We start from the raw sequence: 23,945 nt of genomic DNA, 5'->3' as shown, positions 1-23,945 counted from the left end.
CTTTTTGAGAAGATAAAGAAGCAGACATATATGACAACTACAAGATGGTAACAGATCTTACCTTGATGCTTTTCACATACTATTTCATTGATTCTCACAACATTTTTGTGAAGTAGGGAGCATCTGACAGATGAGGTAACTGAAGCCCAAAGAGATGAAGGGGCTGGCTTCAGGGCCTAGTTAAGAAGCAGAGGAAGTGGGATTCACCCCCTGGGTTGTCAGTGTTCCCAGAGACTCTGTCTCTAATCACACTTCTCTGCCTCCAGGAAGTCCAGAGCCAATTCTGCATATAAAATATTTCATAAATCTCTTTAAAGTCAACGTGATTCACCCATTACTTTACTTGGGAAGCCCAAAGCGATAAAAAGTATTGAGATTGGCTTGATAAACGCGGAAATTCCCTTTGAACTTACATTTAATGTCTCTACCACAGTAATCCATCCCGGTGGCCCTGTTTATTGTCATAGACTCCATGAAAACACTTCTCCAGAGGATTCCAGAGGCTCATGAAGGAATTTTTTAAAGTGAAGCTCACATTGTGGCTTTATTGGCCTTTGGCCTGACCCATCTGTGAGCAATTTCCTGGCACCATCTATGAGGTCATTGTAAAAAGGGTTTTACTATAAATAGGAAGCTTGCCCAGACCTTGCCAGTAGTATTTAAGTAGACATTCCGCTTCTGCTTATGGGAAATTGAGTCCCGCTTCATAGAACAGGATGACGGGGAGGCCTAAGACCTGAGTGGTATGTCGATGGCAGCGTCTGCGATGATGAATTTGGTTTTCTGTTGATTAATGTTCATGGCCTGAGATCATATAAGCGAAACAAAGAAGCTGCTGAGAAAATAAAGTGAGCTTTGAGAGAGCTTCCCTCATGGCTCAGATGGTAAAGAATCCACCTGCAATGTAGGAGACCCAGGTTCGATCCCTGGGTTGGGAAGATCCCCTAGAGGAGAGCATGGCTACCCACTCCATTATGCTTGCCGGGAGCATTCCATAGACAGAGGAACCTGGTGGGCTACAGTCCATGGGGTTGCAAAAAGTCAGACATGACAGCAACTAACACTTTCTAACACTTTGAGAGTTCAGGGGTTCACCTGAGGGGTGAGGGGGGTAACTTTAAAAAGTTCAAAGGAAAAAAATGGAAATCAGGAACAAAGTTCATGAAAAAATGTAAAACAATAATAATAACAGAAGGTGGGAGGGAGTATTCAGATAAAACAAATCAAGAGAAAGGAAGCCAGGTCCCAAATAATCCCACCAGCACACTGGGGAAAGGGTGAGCCATCTTTCAGGAAAGATGTTAAGAGTACAGAAGCACATCACAGGACCTCTGACTTCAGCCAGGATACGTGGCAAGGGCAAGCAAGGCCCCAAACCTTCCACAGAACTACCACCAAGATAGGGCTGCCTGGCCCCTCTTTCAGTCTGATTTCTGCAGTGACGCGCCTGCCACTCAGGAGAAGAATGCATGGAGGCCACAGGCTGGCCACCAGCAACAGCCCTTCACCTGCTTCCGCTGAGACCAGAGCCTCCTCACTAGGGTCCTAGGGAAGAAGGAAGCCAGCCGGAAGTTCAGGCTCCTCCATGGCACATCCACAAAAGCAAGACTTCACATCCCGAGCAGATGCCCCGACCACCTGCCAGGGTGCACAGCCTCGGGGCCGTGTTCCGTGCCCACCACCCAGCCCCACCCCAGTCCAGGCCCGCAGCTGTCCAGCCAGAGCCGGCTAGCAGGACGCTGCAGCTGCTCAAGGAACCCAGGGCGGGCAGGGAGAAGAGCCCTCCAGGAGGCGCTGTGCCTCTCTGCGCCCCCCCACCCCTCCTTCGTTCCCCGCCCCGCCACCCTCCACGGCTGACAGTTCCCGTCCCTCCACAGGTCTGACATGTTGCCATGGCAACCGGAATCCTGGGCTCTGGCAGCCTCTGGTCTTGCCACCTGTTATTACTTCATCTCTCAAGTGTAAAGCATCCTAGCCTGGTGCCATGTGGCTGTGCAGAGCGCATCTTCAGAGGACGGAGTTAAAGGGAAGCGAGAGGCAAAGAGGGAGAAGGTGGAAGGCGGCCCCAGGCTGGCCACACAGGGCACGCGGGACAGGCCGGGCTGGCGGAGGAAGCCGCAGAGACGGGGCGGGAGGTGTGGGGGGGTAGCCAACGTGCCTTCCCTTCGGAATCAGCGAGCAGGCCTCAGCTGGAGGCCACCGCCGCTGCCTGCTCCCTTCCACCAAGCCTTTAATGAGGGACCCGGGAGGGGAGGGGGAGGCGGCGGAAGGCTGGGGCTGGGAAGAGATCCATTCCGGGCCCAAGTGGAGCAGAGCCAGGAGAGGGTTAAAGTGATGAGATAAAGACTGCGAGGAAGGCTGGACCAGAGGGCACACAGAGCCTCCAAGCCTGGATAAATGGCCTTAATTCTCATGCTCCTGCTCACCCTACTCCTTACGTGTTTACTCATATAAATTATCCCCAAGGCCTGACACCTTTTTTTCACTGCTTCACTAGAACTGATGGAAAAATAAATCCCACAGATCCCAGGAATAAAAATGTTGGGATTCCATTCAGTCTGGTTCCTCTTGGCCACCTATTGGAACTCCGGTCCCACCCCGGGGCTCCAGAGGGAAGATGAATGATGCCCTCCTCCATGAATGTGGAAGATGGGGCAGCCAGGGAGCCCAGGGGAATACAGACACTCGGATCCACTCAGCACATGACCGCCAGGCCTCATGCACCATCTTGCCACCTGGCATTGAACACAGTGTGAGTGCGTGACAAGGACTTGGGAGCGGTGCTGCTAAGGCAGAATGACTCCAGGCCCCCAGATTAGTCCTTCTGGAGACAAGAAGGCTGAGGGCTGATTTAATAAGTCTTCGGGTTTATGGATAGACCTAAATCACCAGACTCCATATTGTCAAGGACAACGGGAGACAGGAGCTGAAATGGCAGCACACTGCTGTCAGAAAGCTGGACACGAGCGCAGCTCAACAGGTGAAGAAGGCCTGGCTGGAGGAGCAGCCTTCTCGGGAGAGGCCTCTGCACCTGGGAAGATGCCCCTGGCCCAGGTTTGTTTGAATGCATGCCCATCCAGAAGCAAGGGAATACACGAGATGCCGTCTTAAGGCCCCCTTTAGGCCTATTATCCGAGGATTATAATAGGGTGAAAGAAGAGACAGAAAAGCGAATTTTTCCAAACCCCGAGGAACTCAGCCTTTCATCCCTACTTCATATTTGTGTACGCATCTCTCTCCATGTTAGCCATGAGCTCCCTGAGGGCAGGAGCAGTGTCTTTAATCTCTGAATCCCCAGCACCTGACACCGTGACTGACACAGAGCTGACAATAAATACTTAATGAAAGGATGGGCAAATCTTCACAGAGGCTTTTGGAAGAGGAAAAAAAAACAACTGCCAGGAAAAGGGAAGTCAAAGATCAGGAATTCAGGGGATGCAAAGCGTCTCCTGAGCACTGACTGACCGTCCTAAGGCACTGCCAGCATCAGTCCTGGCTGTCACGGGGGACATAAAGACTGGGTGGAGGGCCATCAGAGAGAAAAAAGCAGTGGTGGAGAAAGTCAACAGGTCTGCCCTCCTGCGGGAAGCCTCTCCCTTAGGCATTTCTTGGAAAGCCAAGATGGAAGGAGTTAAGAACTCCCAGTCTCAGTCCCAGTCTCAATCTCCCAGGGCCCCTTGAACCCCATGTTTGCTGTCTTGCCAGGAGCGCTGAAGTAGCCATTGAGAACATTAGGCCCTGACTTACTATGTGCTCTGGTGGCTACAAAATCTTCCTGAAAATGTTAAGTGTATGCCAGTCATCCCAACCTTCTTTTTATCTGTCTTCTTCCCTCTGTCCTTATAGAACACAAGATTCAAACCGTTAGACACAGACCTTGTAAATATTTACTCCAAGACACTGTGCTGTAGAATCAGAAAGCATGTGTCTGTTCACACTGATGTCTCCATCTTAATGGATATGTCTGCTTAGAGTTGCCATTTGCCAGGAGTTTGGGTCCCACGTCCCCAGTTCTGGGACTGGACAGTCACATGACCCAACAGTAATGTCATTTGTGCTCCAGCCTTAGGCCAGCAACCCGGGGTCTGTCACCGAGGCTTCGGAAGAGTGAGAAAAAGACGAAGCAAAATGAATTACTTTTCTCGGTGCTGATTAAGGAAAAGCACAAGGAGACGTTTCCATTTTCCAGCGGCAGGTCATGTGGGTCAGTTCGTGCCCTGGCGTAGCAACTTGTTATTGCCACCAAACGAGTCAGCTGAGGGGGAGAACGTTTCACTTGAGAGGAACAATGTCAGAAGGGCTGTGAATGAAGTGGCGTCGTTCCCCTGAGAGAACGGCAGACCATCCTGGTGCTGTCGAGCAGGAGAAGCCTGGTCCGCTTTACTCGTCAGGATATTATTAACATGATGGCAAAACTCGACAAGCTCCCTTCCTCTCTTCCTTTCTGCCTTGCCCCTCTCCACCCCTCCTCGCCACCACCTCCACGGGACTCGCCTGTCAACCCCATTGGTCTGCCAAGGACCAGCATTTTCTGTGTCCTTCAAACTGAAAAGTAGTACTCAGGGAAAAGAAAAGGATGAGCCCCAAGCATCAGACCTGAGGAGGTGGAGAGAGTCAAGGACCATGGAGCTGATGGGCAGGCCAGCCCGGGGATAAGGGCCCAGACGAGGACCACACCCAGAAAGCAAGCCGGGAAGTGGGTGCTGGGAGCCACACAGACATTGCCTGCAGTAGGACAGAGTCCTAGGAAAAGGGTGAAAACCAAGTTCCCCCTAGATTTAACAGTGCCACATTATTCCTGGTTACATGACTCAGTGCTTCCAAAAGAAAAAAGAATTAAAGGGAAACACTGATTGCTTAGCTGTTTTCGAAAGCTCTACCTCTCTAAGGCAGTGGTTCACACAGGGACTTCTTAAAAATGCAAATTCTAGGCCTCCACCTCAGACCTACCTAATCCAAAATTCTGGGGTGGGATCCAGCAGTGTGTGTGTGTTTAAGGAACAGGTGTTCCTGACGCGCTCAAGCTGGAGGACCACAGCTCTACTGAGACACGTGATAGACATATCACATTGCGTCATACACATCTTCCATCAGTGCTGTACTGTATATGAATTCACTTATTTCACCATCACATAACCCTGTGGTGTAGATGCATTAGGGCTTCCCTGGTGGCTCAGTGGTAAAGAATCTGCCTGCAGTGCAGGAGATGCAGGAAACTCATGTTCGATCCCTGGATTGGGAAGATCCCCTGGAGGAGGGCATGGCAACCCACTCCAGTATTCTTGCCTGGAGAATCCCATGGACAGAGAAACCTGGCGGGCTATGGTCCATGAGGTCGTAAAGAGTCAGATAGGACTGAAGCAATGGAGAACGAATGGAGGCATAAATGTTCTCATTTCACACAGGTGATAAGGCACAAGGATGCTTATCTAAGGTCAAGCTACATGGGCCTTGAACCCAGGCAGTGGGGCTCTTAGCTGGCCCACATGATACTACCTTGCCATAGGCACATACAACCACACACCCGAGGGAAGTCAAGTCAGAGTGGCCAGCAGTCCCTGGAGGCTAGGGCTTCTCAAATTTGAGTGTAGTGCAAACAAACCACTTAGGGATCACATTAAAATTCAGATTAAGATTCATAGGCCCAGGAAGGCCCTAAGAATCCACATATCTTATAAGCTCCCCCACAGGGTAGCCAGCTATCCAGGTGTGCCTGCCACTGAGGTGTTTTCAGGGCACAGAACTTTCAGTCTAAAACTGGGAATGTCCTCGGCCAACCTGGACAAGTTGGTCACCTGAGTCCCAGGCGATGCTGAAACTGCTGACCACACTTTGAGAAGCAAAAATATGGGCCCTCAAGGTGAAGAGTTTGGATTGTATTCAAGTATGATGAAAGTTTTGAGAGCATGGCATGGCATAATCTACCTTATACTTTTAAAAGACCACTTTGGCTACTCCATGGAGAAGAGACTATGAGAGGTAAGAATAAAGGCAGAGAGACCAATAAGGAAGTTGCAATGATCCAAGCAGGAGCTGAAGCTGGTGGTGCTAGAGATGGAAGAAGGGAGACTGACTTGAGGTATGTTTTGAAAGGGGAACCAATATGGGTGGTGAAGGAAAACAGAACCAAGGATGAGTCCTAGGGTTTTCACTTTAGGTACAGCATTACCTTTTTAAAGAACAAGGTCAGAAAGAGATTAAAAAGAACTTTGAAAGACTGAGACATAGAATGAGAGAGAAAGATGCAGGAAAATGGTTGAACTGAGAGATGTGTGATTTTTTTTTTCCCAGAGCAAAACTCATTTACAAGTCTCCAGCAGAATTTGTAAAGGAGATTCCACATAACGTCATAAATAGCTGAAGTTTGTTTTGAAGATTAAATATGCCTGCTATGGCCTGAATTGTTTCTCTCCTAAAATGCACATGTTAAAGTCTTCACCCTTAGCGTGATGGCATCGAGAGATGAGGCCCTCGTGGTGGGGATTAGTGTCCTTATAAGAAGAGACACCAGAGACTTTGCTTCTCTCAACCAACCTGTGGGGCTTCCCAGATGGTGCCAGTGGTAAAGAACCCACCTGCCAAAGGCAGGAGATATAAGAGACACAGGTTCAATCCCTGGGTTGGGATCCCCTGGAGGAGGGCATGGCAACCCACTCCAGTATTCTTGCCTGGAGAATCCCAAGGACAGAGGAGCCTGGTGGGCTACAGTCCATGGGGTCACAAAGAGTTGGACATGACTGAAGGGACTTAGCTCACCTGGCCCTGCAGCAACATGTACCAAGAAAAGGCCATGTGAGGATATAGCAAAGAGATAGCCATCTCCAACCCAAAGAGAGAGTCCCCACAAGACACCAATCCATCTAAAAGACACTTTTAGAACTGTGAGAAATAAATTCCTATTGTTTAAGCTACCCAGTCTATAGTATTTTGTTATATAACCCAGGCTGACTTTGATATTGCCCATTAATACATTCATTTCTTTTGAAAAGTCACTACGCAATATCATGCACTTGATAATTGACCTATAGGGGAAAATTAAGGGTCATCAGTAGGACCATGACAAACATCCCGGGTTAAGACTGGGATCCATCACTTGGGGTTCCAGTATCCTGACATAATTGAATGGTGTCCAAATTAAGCACATTCACATTCAGCTTCTCATCTTGCTGTGTGACCTGGGGCAAGTTCCTAAACCTTTCTGAGCCTCCATTTCCTCATCCATAAAATCAGAGGCATGTGCCTCATGGACTTGCAGACGTCACATGACATGATGTGTATAAAGTGTCTGGTACCATTAGATATTCCACCATGTCTTTCTCACTTTCTTTTCCTCTGTAAAACAACTTTATTTCTGAAAAGGCAGGAAAAATATATCACAGTAATAAATAAGTAAGCTTTCCCAAGAAGCGACACATGACTGGAGAATTCACATTCATGCTCCAAGGGCACATGTCCAAGGGCACATCCCTCGGTCTCTGGGTGCCTTGGTGTCCTCTAGGAGACATGGCACCTACCTTATAAGGTTACTGTGAGGAATGAATGAGATAAACATGGCACGCCTAGCACAGTGTCTGACACCTTCAAGGAATGTCAGCAACTATTATCGTCCTTGTCACTGATCAGGACATGGAACTCTTCAATCCTGAACATTCTAGGTAATTAGGCCAAAAATGCGAGAGAAACAAGAGGCTCACAGAAAGGCAAGTGGCTGGGGAAACAGGATGGGAAATTCAGGGCCAGACACCGGCTAGATTCCACCCCACAGCTTCCTCCTACCTGGTGTCTGGTATCCGTCTCATTTCCTGGGGCCAAGACTACATGTTCTGTTTTTTGGGAGCCCCAGTTACACTTGGCCCCATGAGGGTGTATGCCCAGTAAGTCCTCAATAAACACTCATGTTTGGCTTATGTGGAAGGATTGTTGTACCATATCTAAGAGTTAGCAAAGGTTGTGCCAGGACTGAGCCAGGCTCTGATAGTTTTGCCTGAGGCCAGTGAGACCCCCATAGGCAGTCAGTTTCTCAGCATCACATGGCCACAGACAGACCCTGACTCAGATCATCGGTCTGTGGTCTGGACAAGTTCTGCTGACCCGAAGGGCACGGAGGTGGGATGCAGGCACTCTTAGCAAGAGGGCCAAGTGCCAGACACCTGCGTCACCTGGAGACACAACAACCCCACAGGGGCAGAAAGACTGTCCTCTCTGTTTCCCAGATGAGGCAACAAAGGAGCAGAGAAGTGTAAGTAACTGACCCACATCCACACACACAGAAGATGGCAAGGTGGCCAAGTCATGATCCACACACTGGCCGGGCCAATTCCAATGCCATTTTCTCAGCCGCAGGGTCCAGAGTGTGGATGATCCACAGGTTTGGAGAGCTGACTCCAAGTATACCTTCAAGGCCAGAGCAACCCCTCAGATTCCTCTTTGCTTTGGAATCTATAACGGTTCAGTGAAATAATAATTCACCCAAGGAACACCCGTGTTCCAAATTTGCTCTTTAGGGAGCGAAAAGCAGCTGACTTTTTCAGACAGAGCCCTGGATCAAAGCCTGAACTTCCTGCATCAAGGTTGGGTGAGTGGTAGGGTGGGTTGTGTGGGTTATAAAGCTTCTCAGGCACCTTTCAGAGTGATCCAAAATTCTTAAGCCCATGCAAAAAGTAACTTTCACTCTCTCTCTTGAAGCTGTATCCGCTGCCCCTGGGCCATATGCTGGAGGACAGAGATGTCAGAAGACTAACATCTGTTCCATCTTCCCCATCAGTGTAGCAATGACATCATATGCTTCTTTTAGATAATTTGCACATTATCAGACTAATTTTCAGATTATCTAATCAGCCGACATTACCCTTAATCAACTCGGCTCTCCTCTTTCAGTTCTGCAAAGTACAGCATGCCCTCCACAGGCACACTGGGGTGGGGACTTTTCTTCTCTTGACAGATATTGAGAGCCTAGCTATATGCCAGGCCACCGCTATTAAACAGAAGACTGAGCCCTTTTGGGGCTGAGGGCAACCCGACTTCCATGCCAGGTACCTGAGACATAGGCTTGGAATAAATTTTATAGATCCACACATTAAAACATATTTCCTTCATAGAAGCTCCAAGTATGTTGTAGAGAGCATTTTACAATCATTTCTGCTTTTAAATAAGAAAGCGATGCCATACCACCATTAATAATGTGCGTGTATGTGTGTGCGCATGCATGCATACTCAGTCATGTCCAACTCTTTGCAACCCCATGGACTGTAGCCTGCCAGGCTCCTCTGTCCATGAAATTTTCTAGGCAAGACTGCTGGAGTGGGTTGCCATTTCCTTCTTCGGGAGATCTTCCCAACCCAGGGATCGAACCCCCATCTCTTGTGTCTCCTACATTGGCAGGCAGGTTCTTTACCAGCCGAGTCACCAGGGAAGCCCAACAATTAATAATATGCCACATATATTTCTTTATAAATCATTTATTCTTACTTCTAGTCACGGTTCTCCTTTTCCTTTGTTGTTGTTTAGTCACTAAGTCATGTCCAACTCGTTGAGACCCTGTGGACCGCAGCAGGCCAGGTGCCTCTGTCCTCCACTGTCTCCTGGAGTCTGCTCAAATTAATGTCCATTGAGTCCAGGATGCTATCTAACCACCTCATTCTCTGCCACACCCTTCTCCTTTTGCCTTCAATCCTTCCCAGCATCAGAGTCTTTTCCAATGAGTCAGCTCTTCATACCAGGTGGCCTAAGTATTGGAGCTTCAGCATCAGTCCTTCCAATGAATATTCAGGGTTGATTTCCTTTAGGATTGACTGGTTTGGTCTCCTTGCAGTCCAAGGAACTCTCAAGAGTCTTCATCAGCACCACATTTCGAAAGCATCAATTCTTCAGCCCATAGCATTCTTGATGGTCCAACTCTCACATCCATACATGACTGCTGGAAAAACCAGAGATTTGACTATACAGACCTTTGCTGGCAAAGTGATCTCTCTGTTTTTTAATATGATGTCTAGGTTTGTTATAGCTTTCCTTCCAAGAAGCAAGTGTCTTAATTTCATGGCTGCAGTCACCATGCACAGTGATTTTGGAGCCCAAGAAAATAAAGTCTCCTTTTCCCTATAGGATGACAACTAACCAGCCTGACAAAGAAGATACTTAAAGCTGTGGCCCTTGCCCATGTTTCCACCATTTCTCCAATGCCACTGTCAAACCCAACTACTATTAAGTGTCTGAACGCAACATGTTACTTCACACCTCTGCCCTTGTGCACACAGTTCCCTGTGCTTGGGAAGCTCTCTCCCACCCAGTCAATTTCTCCTCGTTCTTCAAGGGCTAACTTGAAGGTCACCTCCTCAGGGAAGCCTTTGCAAATCCCCTCATGCTTTTTAAATGTTCTAATGTTCTGACACTTTCATTGCCCTGCAGGACTTTTTAAAAACCAAATTGCTGGGGCTTCACTGGTGGCTCAGTGGTAAAGAATCTGCCTGCCAATGCAGGAGACATGGGTTCGATTCCTGATCCAGGAAGATCTCACATGCTATGGAGTAACTAAGGCCGCATGTGCCACAACTATTGAACCAATGCTCCAGAGCCCGGGAGCTACAACTACTGAGTCCACACACCCTAGAGGCTGTGTTCTACAGCAAGAGAAGCCACCAGCAACGAGAAGCCTGCGGCCCCCAACTAGCAAGTACCCCTGCTTGTCACAACTAGAGAAAGCCTGTGTGCAGCAACAAAGACCTGGCACAGGCAAAAAATATATTAAATAAATAAATAAAATTGTTAAAAAAAAAAAAAACACAGATTGCTGACCGGCACCCTCAGAGTCTGTTTCTGAAGGTCTGGTGGAGCCAAAAAACTGCATTCCCAGCAAGTTCCCAGGTGATGCTGAAGTCACACTTAAAGCACTGCTGCCCTTGGAGTAGAAAGTGTGCTCTTGAGCCCTTGGCTTCCTTCACCAGACTCTATACAAACCCTATTACGCATCCCTGCTCAAGACTGCGTGCTGTTCAAGGACAGGGACCAAGACAGTATTTGATACATGGTCATTAAACCAACAGATGGATGGGTGGATGGGTGGATGGATGGATAGATGGATGGACGGACTGATTAATATACTAGACTGAATTTATTCACACAGCTTTTTCATACGGGTCCATGACCTCAGAAATGCCCATACCCACACCACCCCTAAAGAAAGGTACCTTGAAAACATCGTCTGTAATAGATTACCACTGTGCAGAGAAGATAAAAAGGAATTCAAGAAGAGCTTTGACATTGTGAGCCTGTGTCAAAGGAGTTTTGAATTGTAACCCGGTGCTCTTGCTGCTACCCTCTTTACCAGGGTGACATTGACGGAGTCACAACAGGACGCCTCTGAGTGGCAGCTCTCAGAGTCCTAACCTGCCCAAACCCTCCCTCCATCTATTCACATAAATACAGTCTGTGTGTGTGTGTGTGTGTGTGTGTGTGTGTGTGTATCTGTCTGTATGCATATAGGCACACATGTGCATACATGGTGATTGGCATTTGTAGAAAGTAGATGAAGGGGTCTAGTGGCTAAGAGGCCTTGTTCCCAAGGCAGGAGGCATAAGTTCGATTTCTGGTCAGGGAACTAAATCCCACATCAACTAAAGATCATGCCACTAAAGATCCCATGTGCCAAAACTAAGACCCGGCACAGCCAGATAAATAAAATATTTTTTAAAAAGAAGAAGAAAGTAGATGAAGGTGGTCAGAGAAATATCAATAGAAGAAGTAGGAAGAATCCAGCCTCCTATAGGGAGGAGAAGGGTGGCAGCTCAGGCAGGGAGGACCCCATCAGAAAAGTCCTGTCTCCCAAGGAGGGGTGTCTGAGCTCCCACAGCCCTGCACTGCCTGGAGTTGAGGCAGAGAGAGAAGGGCACTCGACAAAGGGGACAGATGTACCACAGAGGCACACAGCATATATTCAGGAGAAAATTCGAGCCTAGGAGAAGAACAAAGGCGGCCAAGCTGGGAGGGGTGGGAGGACGAAGGAGAGGCCCCAGGGCAGCCTGGAGCGGGGGGTGGGGCGGGGGTTGGGGGCAGTCAGAGCCAGTTCCAGCACTCCACTCTGCCCTTCCAGCAACGCAGGAGCAGGGACGAGCAATGGGCTTTGCTGGAGACGCAGCTGGGGGGATGCGCAAGAGACAGCAGGAGGACCAAAGTCAAAAGGTCTCTGCGGCTGCAGGTGGTGCAAAGGCGGATGCTCGTGACATCTCCAGCATCTGTAAGGGCGGCTTTTCCCACAGGCCTGTGCTCACAAGCAGCTGGGGTCCCCCTGCAGCTCTGCTCAAAGCGGGAGAAGTCAGCATTCCCACCTCGCTGGCATCCAGAACCTTTCCTGGGGCGGGGGGCGGGCTGGAGATGAGCCTCCCGGATGGAGCGTTCCTGCCTCCCTCCCCCAGCTCCAAAAGCCTTGCCAAGGGAGGATCGCAGGCTGAGACCTCGGGTTGCTGCGAGCTGTCACCTTCGATCCCCCGCAAAGCCCCTGTAGCATTTAGGGGCAGGATGGATGGGCGCCCACCCCTACCCCCAAACAGTGGGAGCAGCTAATGACTGGGTATTAACGATGCTGGCAATTAGAGCGCATGAGAAAATGGTGAGGGGGCTGCTCGCCAGGGCCATGTGGGAGGCAACACATTCGGAGCAGCAAACAGTCGGCGTGTTTGTGTGCAGGGAGCCCGGGAAGAGAGCCCTGTCTCTTGGATTCGTCCAGAGAAATTGGGGAAGAGGGGAGAGAGGACTCTGTGGACACGGAGGGTATCTCTGCCACAGCCCATCTCCCCCATCCCTGCTAGCAAAATTGGAGTTAATCACAGACTTCTCAGAGGCTTTGGGAGGAGATGTCGTCAAAATGGTGCTTGTGAGGGTTCTAGAACCTTCCTCGTGTGAGAAGGCCCTGGATGAGCCCAGTAACAGCTGTTGTTTTTCTATGCAGTTTAAACTCCTCCAGTGGTTGTATGATCCTTTATGAAGAACCTGATTTCTCATGAGCAGAATCAGAGGAAGGGGATGGAGCGGGGCTGGAGCGAGAGCGCTTGCTGGCAAACCCCCTGAGAGAGGGGAACACATGGCCAGATGCTCAGGGATGCGTCTCCCTCCAGGAGAGAAGATGCAGCTTCCTCTCTAAGCAAGGCTGCCCAGCCTCACAGTGAGGACATAAGGACAATGACCTACAAGACTGCGTGAGGAGAGCCCAGTGGATAGAGAATCACAGGGGCCAGTGCCCACCTTGGAAGTGAACAGACAGCTGGGAGGGACCCGCAGGAATGGCTAAGGAGGAGAACCCCGGGGTCCACTTGGGGCCCACAGTATACCTGGAGGTCACAAGGAACCCTCCTCTGTGGCTGCCATCACCATGCATACACACAAAAAAAGATCCAGACCAAAGAGAGGCACGCCAAACCCTGAGGCATGAGGAACAAAACGGCCTGACATTTGAGAAGAGATTTAAAGGAGATACCCAGATGGCTCAGTCGGTAAAAAATCTGCCTGCAATGCAGGAGACCTGGGTTCGATCCCTGGATCAGGGAGATCCCCTAGAGAAGGAAATGGCAACCCACTCCAGTATTTTTACCTGGGAAATCCCATGAACAGAGGAGCCTGGAGAGTCACAGGCCATGGGCTCACAGAGTCAGACACGACTTAGCAACTAAAACACCACTACCATAAAGGAGACAAAGTGTCAGTCACTCAGTTGTGCCCGACTCTTTGTGACCCCATGGACTGTAGCCCACAAGGTGCCTCTGTCCTGGGAATTCTCCAGGCCAGAATACTGGAGTGGCTTGCCATTTCCTTCTCCAGGGGGTCTTCCCGACCCAGGGATTAAACTCATGTCTCCTGCCTTGGCAGGTGGATTCTTTACCACTGACCCATCAGGGAAGCCCACAAGCCAGCACTGGGGGCAGTGGGAAATAATACCAAGCTGATAAATAGTTTAGAGAGAGTAAACTTTGCTAATCAACACCTTCCAGATAGCAACCCAAATCAAAGGAAAGCACTCACGGCCTCCTCGAGGCAGGAGACAATAGCTATGCCTTGGCTACTTAGATCAGAGACAGGTAGAGAGGAGAGATGATAGGATGCAAAACCCAACTGATTGGTACAGGTCAATATATGTTCCTTTCTGGAAGATAAGGGTGATGGGACCAAGGGAACCTCTCCCCAGGCAGCAGGCAGAGATCTCAGCGTTGTGGCTACTCAGCGTTGTGGCTACTCAGCGTTGTGGCTGACATGCGGAGGAGGGCACCTCCTGCCTGCTTTCAGGTTCTGTCCAGATAACAACAGTCAATGAGAAAATAAAGGGTCTGGCTTGCACCAGAAGAGAGGTTCACAAAGGGCTTCTGAAAAAGAGTGAGAATTAAAGAAGGTGCTATGGTCTGAATCATGTCCCCCCCACCCCCGCAAACTCACATGTTGAACCCTAACCCCCAGTACCCCAGGATAGGACTATATTTGGATCTAGGACCTTTAAAGAGATGATGAAAAAGCAAAAGTTAGAATGAGACTGTTAGGATGGGCCCTAATCCAATCTGACTGGTGTCTTTATAAAAAGAGGAAATTTGGACACACACAGACTTCAGAAGTACATGTGCCCAGAGGGATGACCATATGAGAGGCAGCAGGAGGGCGGCCGCCTGCGAACCAAGGAGAGGGGCCTCCAAGGAGACCCACCCTGATGACACCTTGATGTGGGACTTCCAGCTCCAGAACTGTGAGAAAACAAATCTCTGGTAAGCCAGCCAGTCTTTGGTACTTTGTTTGGGGAATCTGAGGAAACTAAGACAGAAGGCACTGCTACAAGGGGAAAGTGGGTTGGGGGTCAGGGGAGAACCCAGACTAATCCAAAGAAAGGTTTTGGCCAACGTGTGTTCATTGTTTCAAATACTGGATGCTGCTGCTGCTGCTGCTGCTTCTAAGTTGCTTCAGTCGGGTCTGACTCTGTGCGACCCCATAGACGGCAGCCCACCAGGCTCCCCCATCCCTGGGATTCTCCAGGCAAGAATGCCGGAGTGGGTTGCCATTTCCTTCTCCAATGCGTGAAAGTGAAAAGTGAAAGTGAAGTTGCTCAGTAATGTCTGACTCTTAGCGACCCCATGGACTGCAGCCCACCAGGCTCCTCCATCCATGGGATTTTCCAGGCAAGAGGACTGGAGTGGGGTGCCATTGCCTTCTCCGCAAATACTGGATGAAGGCAGTCAATTGACATCAGTTGACTGAGTTGACTGACTGACATGCACAGGAGTCACCCTCAAACTCTAGAATCTGAATATTTTTAACAGTCTGATCCCTTGTATTACATTGACTTGTTTGCTGTAGGAACCCTTACCACAAAATCTTCTGAACAAAATAAAAAACACATGGCATGTCCACAATTATTACTCACCCCATGATCCTAGAATGACCCACATTTTGAAGCAAGCCCTAAATATCCCATCATCCCATCCCATCCTGAGTTTGGGGTGGGTCCAGAAACCATAAAGAATGTCGTAGAGAGAAGTCATATGGTGAATGCTAAGCCCTTTGCAACTCTCTGATTCATAACTGGGAGCCGAAGAAGGAAAGAAAGAATAGAAATGGAAACACAAATTTCAGGATCATTTTGGCTCTCCAGAGCCCAACATCCCCAATGACAAGCACACCCAAGTCATGTTTGCTGATTGAGAGCTCAAGGGAAGAGCATGGAAACTCTAGGGCAGTATTTTTTTACCCAAATTGTGACCCTGTAAGAGCCAGGATGATGGATCAAGAATATCCTGTGTCTCTTGGTGGTCAAGGAGGCATTTGGAAGGTCTGTTTGAACTGACACACCCCAGGGCTTTGCCCAACTCCAATTAGCAGCTGTGAATGGATCTTCTGGAGCTGGGGAAAAAGACTGCCAGGTCTGTCATTTGACGATGGCCAGGTAAGGAGGTTTCCCTTGGCTTTAACGCTTACCTTCTGTCCTCTGGGAGCAGAGCTGGGTGTGCCACCCCTACTCAGCCCACTCTAAGTCTGGGGCTCCGCTGACCTACAGGGGTATCTGGGGGGCTGAAATAGCCAACTCATCACAGGTCATTGAGGCCAATCCACAGGTGCCAGCAGACAATCCCACAGGTGAACAGAAAGGAAAGCTTGTAGCCCTGCCCATCCACCTTACCACTCACCCAACCCAACACCCAGGAACTCACGTCTGTGGTTCTCGTTTCTGTGGTTGGGTGGGGACCGGGTCTCCTGGTCTTGGGCCTCATCCCCCTCCTCACTGGCCAGGTGAGTGTGAGCGTAGTGGTAGCTAAGTCCCGGCCGGTTCTTGTAGCGCTTGCCGCAGACTAGAGAGGAAAAGAGGAAAGGAAAACAAAAATGTCAGCAATGTCTGGAGCCGCTGCCATCAATCTCCCAGGCAGTGGCTCATCCATCCACTCCAGAGCTAGGTTTCCTTGAGAAAATGTCTCCCACTCCCAACACTCCTCACCCCACTGGATAGAACCAACAGCGCTATAACAGCATGGACCCAGGCAAAGAAAAACCACAGAAGCTGAACTGAGGAAGACCACCATCATTTCCTAGTTGTGAGACCCTCAGAAAGTCACTTGCCCTCTCTGTGTCTCAGGCTTCTTCAGAGGGAAAACAAGAATCATAATAGTACTTCTCTCTTGGGTCGTTATGATGAGTTAATCTCTGTGCAAAGCACTTTAGAACAGAGCTGGGCACATGAGAAGGGTGATCATTACTATAACTTTGAAGTTAAAAGGCATTAGGAGTCTCTTTTGGCTTCCTGGGTGGCACTAGTGGTAAAGAACCCGCGTGCCGATGCAAGAGATGTAGGAGGCGTAAGTCCAATCAGGAAGATCCACTGGAGGAGGGCATGGCAACCCACTTCAATATTCTTGCCTGGAAAATCCCATAGACAGAGGAGCCTAGCGGGCTACAGTCCATAGGGTCACAAAGTAAGACATGACTGAAGTGACTTAGCATGCACAGACTGGAGTCTATTTAATTTCATCCAATATCCCGTATATAGATGAGGCAAGTGAGGCCCAGCAAGGTTAAGTGATATGCCTGGGAACACACAGCTAGTTATGGCTGAGCCAGCCACGGGGACCCAGGGCTCCTGGACTCCTGTGCAGGACTCCTTCTGCCACCCTGTGCTTGACTCTGTATGAAGTACAAAAGCTTTACATGGATCATATTTTTGATGTATCACTCAGTGATTTTTGTGCCAGAAAAACACATTCCACTTCCACCATGAAAACCATAAATCCGAGGCATCCTTGGTAGATGTGCTAGCCAAGAGCTTGTGTCCTTGATGGCCCTAGGAGTCTCTGATACACCAAATCTCTAAAAATGTGTCCCGGCAGGCCCCACCACTCAAGTGGACAGTAGGAGACAAGGGCAACAAGCAACACAAATATGGTTTCTCGGGGCCAACAAGAGAAAGGGGCAGCTCCCTTGGTTGTCTGCTCAGCACCTAAATGGCTAAGACTAGACCACTGTCACCCCCTCCCCACCACAAAGCCCAATATCCCAGCCCCTGGAGGGACAGCACTTCTGGTAGCAGAAGTCTTGAGGGTCTTCCAGTAAAAATCCTGTGCCAACCCTCTCATCTTGCCCCCACCTCTCCCCAGCAGAGCAAACCCCACCCAATCTGCTGGACCAGCTGAAACTGGCAGCTTCAAGAGACTCTCCCTTCACATGCCTGGGTTATAGCTGTGAGAATAAACACTTCACAAGGTGGAAAGAGCACAGGCTTCATCATCAGACATGGGTTCAAATCCCACTTCCAGGGGCCAAAGTTGACCAGCTGCATGACCTCCACAGTATATAGAAGAGCTGTGACCCAACACTCTTACCGGCCTCCCTTATTATTTCTGGTGGGGTTTCCTTTCTTTCCTGATGGCTTAGACAGTAAAGAATCCACCTGCAATGGAGGAGACCTGGGTTCGGTCCCTGAGTCAGGAAGATCCCCTGGAGAAGGGAATGGTTACTCACTCCAGCGTTCTTGCCTGGAGAATTCCATGGACAGAGGAACTTCACAAAGTACAGTCCACGGAATCTCAGAGTGGGACACAACCAAGCAACTTTTTTTTCCCTTTCTTACTAGATTCTCTTGGGTTTTTCAAGTATTATAACCTTCAGCAAAAATAGATAATGTCATCTCTTCTTTCTCATATTTAGACAAACTATTTTATCTTCTTAGCTTAATTCATTTGTAAGAATCACCAAGACCATATTCTAAGACAGCAAAAGTAAGTTTTTCCAATTGTAGTGAAATTGCATTTAGTGATTCACTGTTTAGAATTCACTGTAAGTTACTAGGTTTTATTCTCTATCAAGTTTAAATAATTTGTCTTATTCCTGAGTTAGTTTTATTACAGGAGAATTTTACCAACTGGCCTTTCAGCATCTGCTAATATATGATGCTACTTTAGTTTGTTGATATGGTGAGTTATGTTGATTTCCTAATACTTCCTACTATTGAGCCATTCTTGCATTCTTAGAATGTACCCTCTTTGATCAGAGTGTATTATCTTTCTGATATACTGCTGCATTCTATTTTCTAATTTTACATCTACACTCAGACTTGAGATAGGTCTATAATTTTTCACCTATCTTTTATCTTGCTTTTCAATCACATAATTATGTTGACTTCCAAAAATGAATTGAGTTCTCTGTGAAACTGAACAAGACACATAATCCCTATGTGACTCTTTTTAAATCTGAAAACGACAATAGTACTACTTACCTTGAAGGATTATAAATAACATTTGTAAAGTATCTCACTCAGTACCCATCACCTAATAGATGCTCAAGAAACAGTAGTGAGGGGTGAGGGGCCTCAGTGTGGTCTACCACAGGAGACCACAGGAGGCTCTGGACCCTCATGAAAGAGGGACTTTGACCTTTACCTCTACTACGGAATCTGGCAATTGTCTGGACTATCTTAACAAGGTGAGAGTCTGAAATTCAAGTTGGTGATCAAGTTGTTGACCTAGTAACTATAAATTCAAGTCCTGCAATTGGCTTCCCTCTCTCTCTCTCCCCTTCATGGGCACACATAAATATTGCAAAAAAAAAATAATAACATGGCACTACACATCTCAATTCCATTTGACTCAGGAAATGGGCCCTAAGGAGACCTCTGAGGCACACTGTGGGTCTGCTTGTGGCTTTTTCTATTTAACCTTTTAAATGATCTAAGGGCAATAAACAGCAAATTACGGGGTCACTGGACATAAATTCATTTTATTACCAAGCATATCACTGATGAGGTGTAAGTGTGCTTATTAAAATAAAGACAATAACCTCAGTGCTGATACAGGGATGCCTCCGCCGCCTCTGCAGCTCTCCACCACACGCTCCACCGCATTTTATTTGTGTCGTTTCATTGTGATTACACCTTGTTGTTGTTGTTTTAGTCACTAGGTCGTGTCTGACTCTTTGGTGACCCATGGACTGTAGCCCACCAGGCCCCTCTGTCCATGGGATTTCCCAGGCAAGAATACTAGAATGGGTTGCTGTTTCCTTCTCCAGGGGATCTTCCCAACTCAGGGATCAAACCTGGGTCTCCTGCATTGGCAGGAGGATTATTTTTTTTTTTTTTAGTTTATTTATTTATTTTAACTGGAAGCTAATTACTTTACAACATTATGGTGGTTTTTGCCTTACATTGACATGAATCAGCCACGGGTGTACATGTGTCCCCCCATCCTGACCCCCCCACCTCCCTCCCCACCCCATCCCTCTGGGTTTTCCCAGAGCACCAGTTTTGAGTGCCCAGGCAGGCGGATTCTTTACCACTGAGCCACCACACTGTCTTCTTAATCACAGATTCCCAGGATCTTAAGAGTTATGTGGTCTAACTAGTTATCCAATTGTTTTATTCCCACAAACACTCTAGATGCCTTTCTGGAACAACTCCACTGGTGGGGAACTCACTACCCACCCGAGCGGACATTTCTTCTTTGATTTCCTTAAATTATGGCTAGGACTGCACTGGAGGGCTTCTCCTAGGACCGTTTCATATCAATTTCCTCTTGATGTCAACAACTCTACCTCTCATGCTGCCAAACACATTTTACACCTTCCAAACATACCCACTGAATAGCTGATGAGTGAACCCAGCAACGCTTTGTAGAAAACCAGGAGATGGGGGAGGAGGTAGGTGTGTAGAACCAGCTCCATCTATCCACACTAATCTCACACTAATAGTTCTTAAAACCTACAAAACCAAATCCCAACAAAAAGCTTCCCTTATCTCCTTCCCCAACATCACAGACAGTAACTGTTTTTAGAGCAGATCCTTTTGCTAGAAGAGAGATTCTCAAAGAGTCATCCCCAGACCAGCACCTTCAGCAGCACCTGGGAAGCTGTTGAGAGATGCAGATTCTTGGGTTCTGCCCAGGCCTACCAGATCAGAAAGTCTGGGGTAGAGCCTGGCAATCTGTGTTAACAGGCCCTGTAGGTAACTCTGATACACACTACAGTTTGAAAACCACTTAGAAGGTTGACTATTTTGAGGCTTGACTCTGCCCGCCCTGCGTCTGCCTGCCCTTCTGGATGGATGGTGGTGGCAGGCAAGGGCAGCGGGAGGCAGCCCTGAGATCTGTGTTCCATTATTAGAAGTAACAGAACCAGACGGCACATGGAGGTCCTAGAAGCCAGACCCCTTAAACACGATCCCTACATGCAGAGCTTTCCAGGTGGAGCTTCACCTGCTTATACAATGTCATTCCTTCATCACCAGGTCTTCAAGAAAACATTTATTAAACAACTAATGTGTGCCCAGTCTTGAGGCACCAGAGGACAAAGATAAATGAGCCCTGGTTCCCTCCCTCCAAGAGTCTGCAGTCTAGCAAAGGAGACGCACACATCAACTAGCAAGGAGGCAGGTGGGACCCATGCACCAGTGTGAGCCTGTGCATGGCAAAGAGGAGGGCCCAGTGCACAGGCTCAAGGCAGGGATGGGGGGATAGCTTCCCAGAGGAGGTGGATGAGCTATGGCACGTGAGATAGCAGGACATCACCAGGCAGAGGAGGAGGGCCTGCGGGCACCAAAGCACATTCCACCAGCACCTCTGGGACCAGCAGGATGTTTAGGAAAGCTGATGGGAAGCAGGCTTCGGGGTGGGTGTGAGGAGATAAGGAGAGGAAGGTGCATGGGACTTTATTCCGACAGTGGGAGGCCAGGGGAGGACCGTGTGCATCCAGAGGACCTACTTAATCAGATTTATGTTTTAGAAATACCACTTAAGACTCTAGTGTGAAAGATGGATTTGGAAGTGGCAGGAGGCTATCTTAGGGCTTCCCTGTTGTCTCAGATGATAAAGAATCTGCCTGCAATGCAGAAGACCCGGGTTCAATCCTTGGATTGGGAAGATCCTGTGGAGAAGGGAATGGCAACCCACTCTGGTATTTAATGTAACTATAAAGACATCCTGAAATCATCTAAATCTAATGTCAAATTGAGTCGGACACGATTGAGTGACTGAACAACAACAACAGAGGGTACTTTAATTTTTAATGTGTGAACAATGAGGACTTTAGGATAGGAAGGCGGTTAAAGAGAGAGAATCTGGTAGAAGTGGGAGCAGGAAGGAGGAAGCAGCAAGGAGGAGCCTAAAAAGATTTCGGCCAACTCGACTTCCTGGCCACGCGCCATCCAGCACCCGTCCACCTCCCCAGCCTTGCCTGGAGCCACATTCCACCTCCTTCTTGGACTTCCTGCCCACTGACCTTTCATTTCTTTTTTTTTTTTTTTTTTTTTGGTGATTTTTATTTTTTTATTTTTTTTTCAGAACATACCTCTTTTTTTTTTTTTTTTTGTCATACATTGATATGAATCAGCCATAGATTTACACGTATTCCCCATCCCAATCCCCCCTCCCACCTCCCTCTCCACCCGATTCCTCTGGGTCTTCCCAGTGCACCAGGCCCGAGCACTTGTCTCATGCATCCCACCTGGGCTGGTGATCTGTTTCACCATAGATAGTATACATGCTGTTCTTTTGAAATATCCCACCCTCACATTCTCCCACAGAGTTCAAAAGTCTGTTCTGTATTTCTGTGTCTCTTTTTCTGTTTTGCATATAGGGTTATCGTTACCATCTTTCTAGATTCCATATATATGTGTTAGTATGCTGTAATGTTCTTTATCTTTCTGGCTTACTTCACTCTGTATAAGGGGCTCCAGTTTCATCCATCTCATTAGGACTGATTCAAATGAATTCTTTTTAACGGCTGAGTAATATTCCATGGTGTATATGTACCACAGCTTCCTTATCCATTCATCTGCTGATGGGCATCTAGGTTGCTTCCATGTCCTGGCTATTATAAACAGTGCTGCGATGAACATTGGGGTGCACGTGTCTCTTTCAGATCTGGTTTCCTCAGTGTGTATGCCCAGAAGTGGGATTGCTGGGTCATATGGCAGTTCTATTTCCAGTTTTTTAAGAAATCTCCACACTGTTTTCCATAGCGGCTGTACTAGTTTGCATTCCCACCAACAGTGTAAGAGGGTTCCCTTTTCTCCACACCCTCTCCAGCATTTATTGCTTGTAGACTTTTGGATAGCAGCCATCCTGACTGGCGTGTAATGGTACCTCATTGTGGTTTTGATTTGCATTTCTCTAATAATGAGTGATGTTGAGCATCTTTTCATGTGTTTGTTAGCCATCTGTATGTCTTCTTTGGAGAAATGTCTGTTTAGTTCTTTGGCCCATTTTTTGATTGGGTCATTTATTTTTCTGGAATTGAGCTGTAGGAGTTGCTTGTATATTTTTGAGATTAATCCTTTGTCTGTTTCTTCATTTGCTATTATTTTCTCCCAATCTGAGGGCTGTCTTTTCACCTTGCTTATAGTTTCCTTTGTAGTGCAAAAGCTTTTAAGTTTCATTAGGTCCCATTTGTTTAGTTTTGCTTTTATTTCCAATATTCTGGGAGGTGGGTCATAGAGGATCCTGCTGTGATTTATGTCTAAGAGTGTTTTGCCTATGTTCTCCTCTAGGAGTTTTATAGTTTCTGGTCTTACATTTAGATCTTTAATCCATTTTGAGTTTATTTTTGTGTATGGTGTTAGAAAGTGTTCTAGTTTCATTCTTTTACAAGTGGTTGACCAGTTATCCCAGCACCACTTGTTAAAGAGGTTGTCTTTTTTCCATTGTATATCCTTGCCTCCTTTGTCAAAGATAAGGTGTCCATAGGTCCGTGGATTTATCTCTGGGCTTTCTATTCTGTTCCATTGATCTATATTTCTGTCTTTGTGCCAGTACCATACTGTCTTGATGACTGTGGCTTTGTAGTAGAATCTGAAGTCAGGCAGGTTGATTCCTCCAGTTCCATTCTTCTTTCTCAAGATTACTTTGGCTATTCGAGGTTTTTTGTATTTCCATACAAATTGTGAAATTATTTGGTCTAGTTCTGTGAAAAATACCGTTGGTAACTTGATAGGGATTGCATTGAATCTATAGATTGCTTTGGGTAGAATAGCCATTTTGACAATATTGATTCTTCCAATCCATGAACACGGTATGTTTCTCCATCTGTTTGTGTCCTCTTTGATTTCTTTCATCAGTGTTTTATAGTTTTCTATGTATAGGTCTTTTGTTTCTTTAGGTAGATATACTCCTAAGTATTTTATTCTTTTTGTTGCAATGGTGAATGGTATTGTTTCTTTAATTTCTCTTTCTGTTTTTTCATTGTTAGTATAAAGGAATGCAAGGGATTTCTGTGTGTTAATTTTATATCCTGCAACTTTACTATATTCATTGATTAGCTCTAGTAATTTTCTGGTAGAGTCTTTAGGGTTTTCTATGTAGAGGATCATGTCATCTGCAAACAGTGAGAGTTTCACTTCTTCTTTTCCTATCTGGATTCCTTTTACTTCTTTTTCTGCTCTGATTGCTGTGGCCAAAACTTCCAACACTATGTTGAATAGTAGTGGTGAGAGTGGGCACCCTTGTCTTGTT

At 47.5% G+C, this 23,945-nt stretch overlaps 1 protein-coding gene across 6 annotated transcripts in view; it reads right to left on the bottom strand.

Annotated features, from left to right (window-relative positions):
- The window catches only part of DPF3 (double PHD fingers 3), a 303,432-nt gene that overhangs the window by 86,984 nt on the left and 192,503 nt on the right, over positions 1 to 23,945 (bottom strand). For 5 of the 6 annotated variants that reach the window (XR_006343955.1, XR_006343956.1, XM_043919911.1 and 2 more), the window contains exon 7: positions 16,173 to 16,310. Coding sequence is in view for 4 of the 6 variants with exons in the window: in XM_043919911.1 (XP_043775846.1) it covers positions 16,173 to 16,310 (138 nt within the window). In the remaining 2 variants the exon portion in view is untranslated. Of the gene's footprint in view, positions 1 to 9,857; positions 9,914 to 16,172; positions 16,311 to 23,945 lie in introns of those variants that run through there. The other variant, XM_043919912.1, reaches the window with a different exon arrangement.

Source organism: Cervus elaphus, chromosome 12, assembly GCF_910594005.1.
Source record: "Cervus elaphus chromosome 12, mCerEla1.1, whole genome shotgun sequence".
NCBI classification, from domain to species: Eukaryota; Metazoa; Chordata; class Mammalia; order Artiodactyla; family Cervidae; genus Cervus; species Cervus elaphus.
Note: the sequence above shows the minus strand (reverse complement) of the source record. Positions and strands in the feature narration are given on the sequence as shown.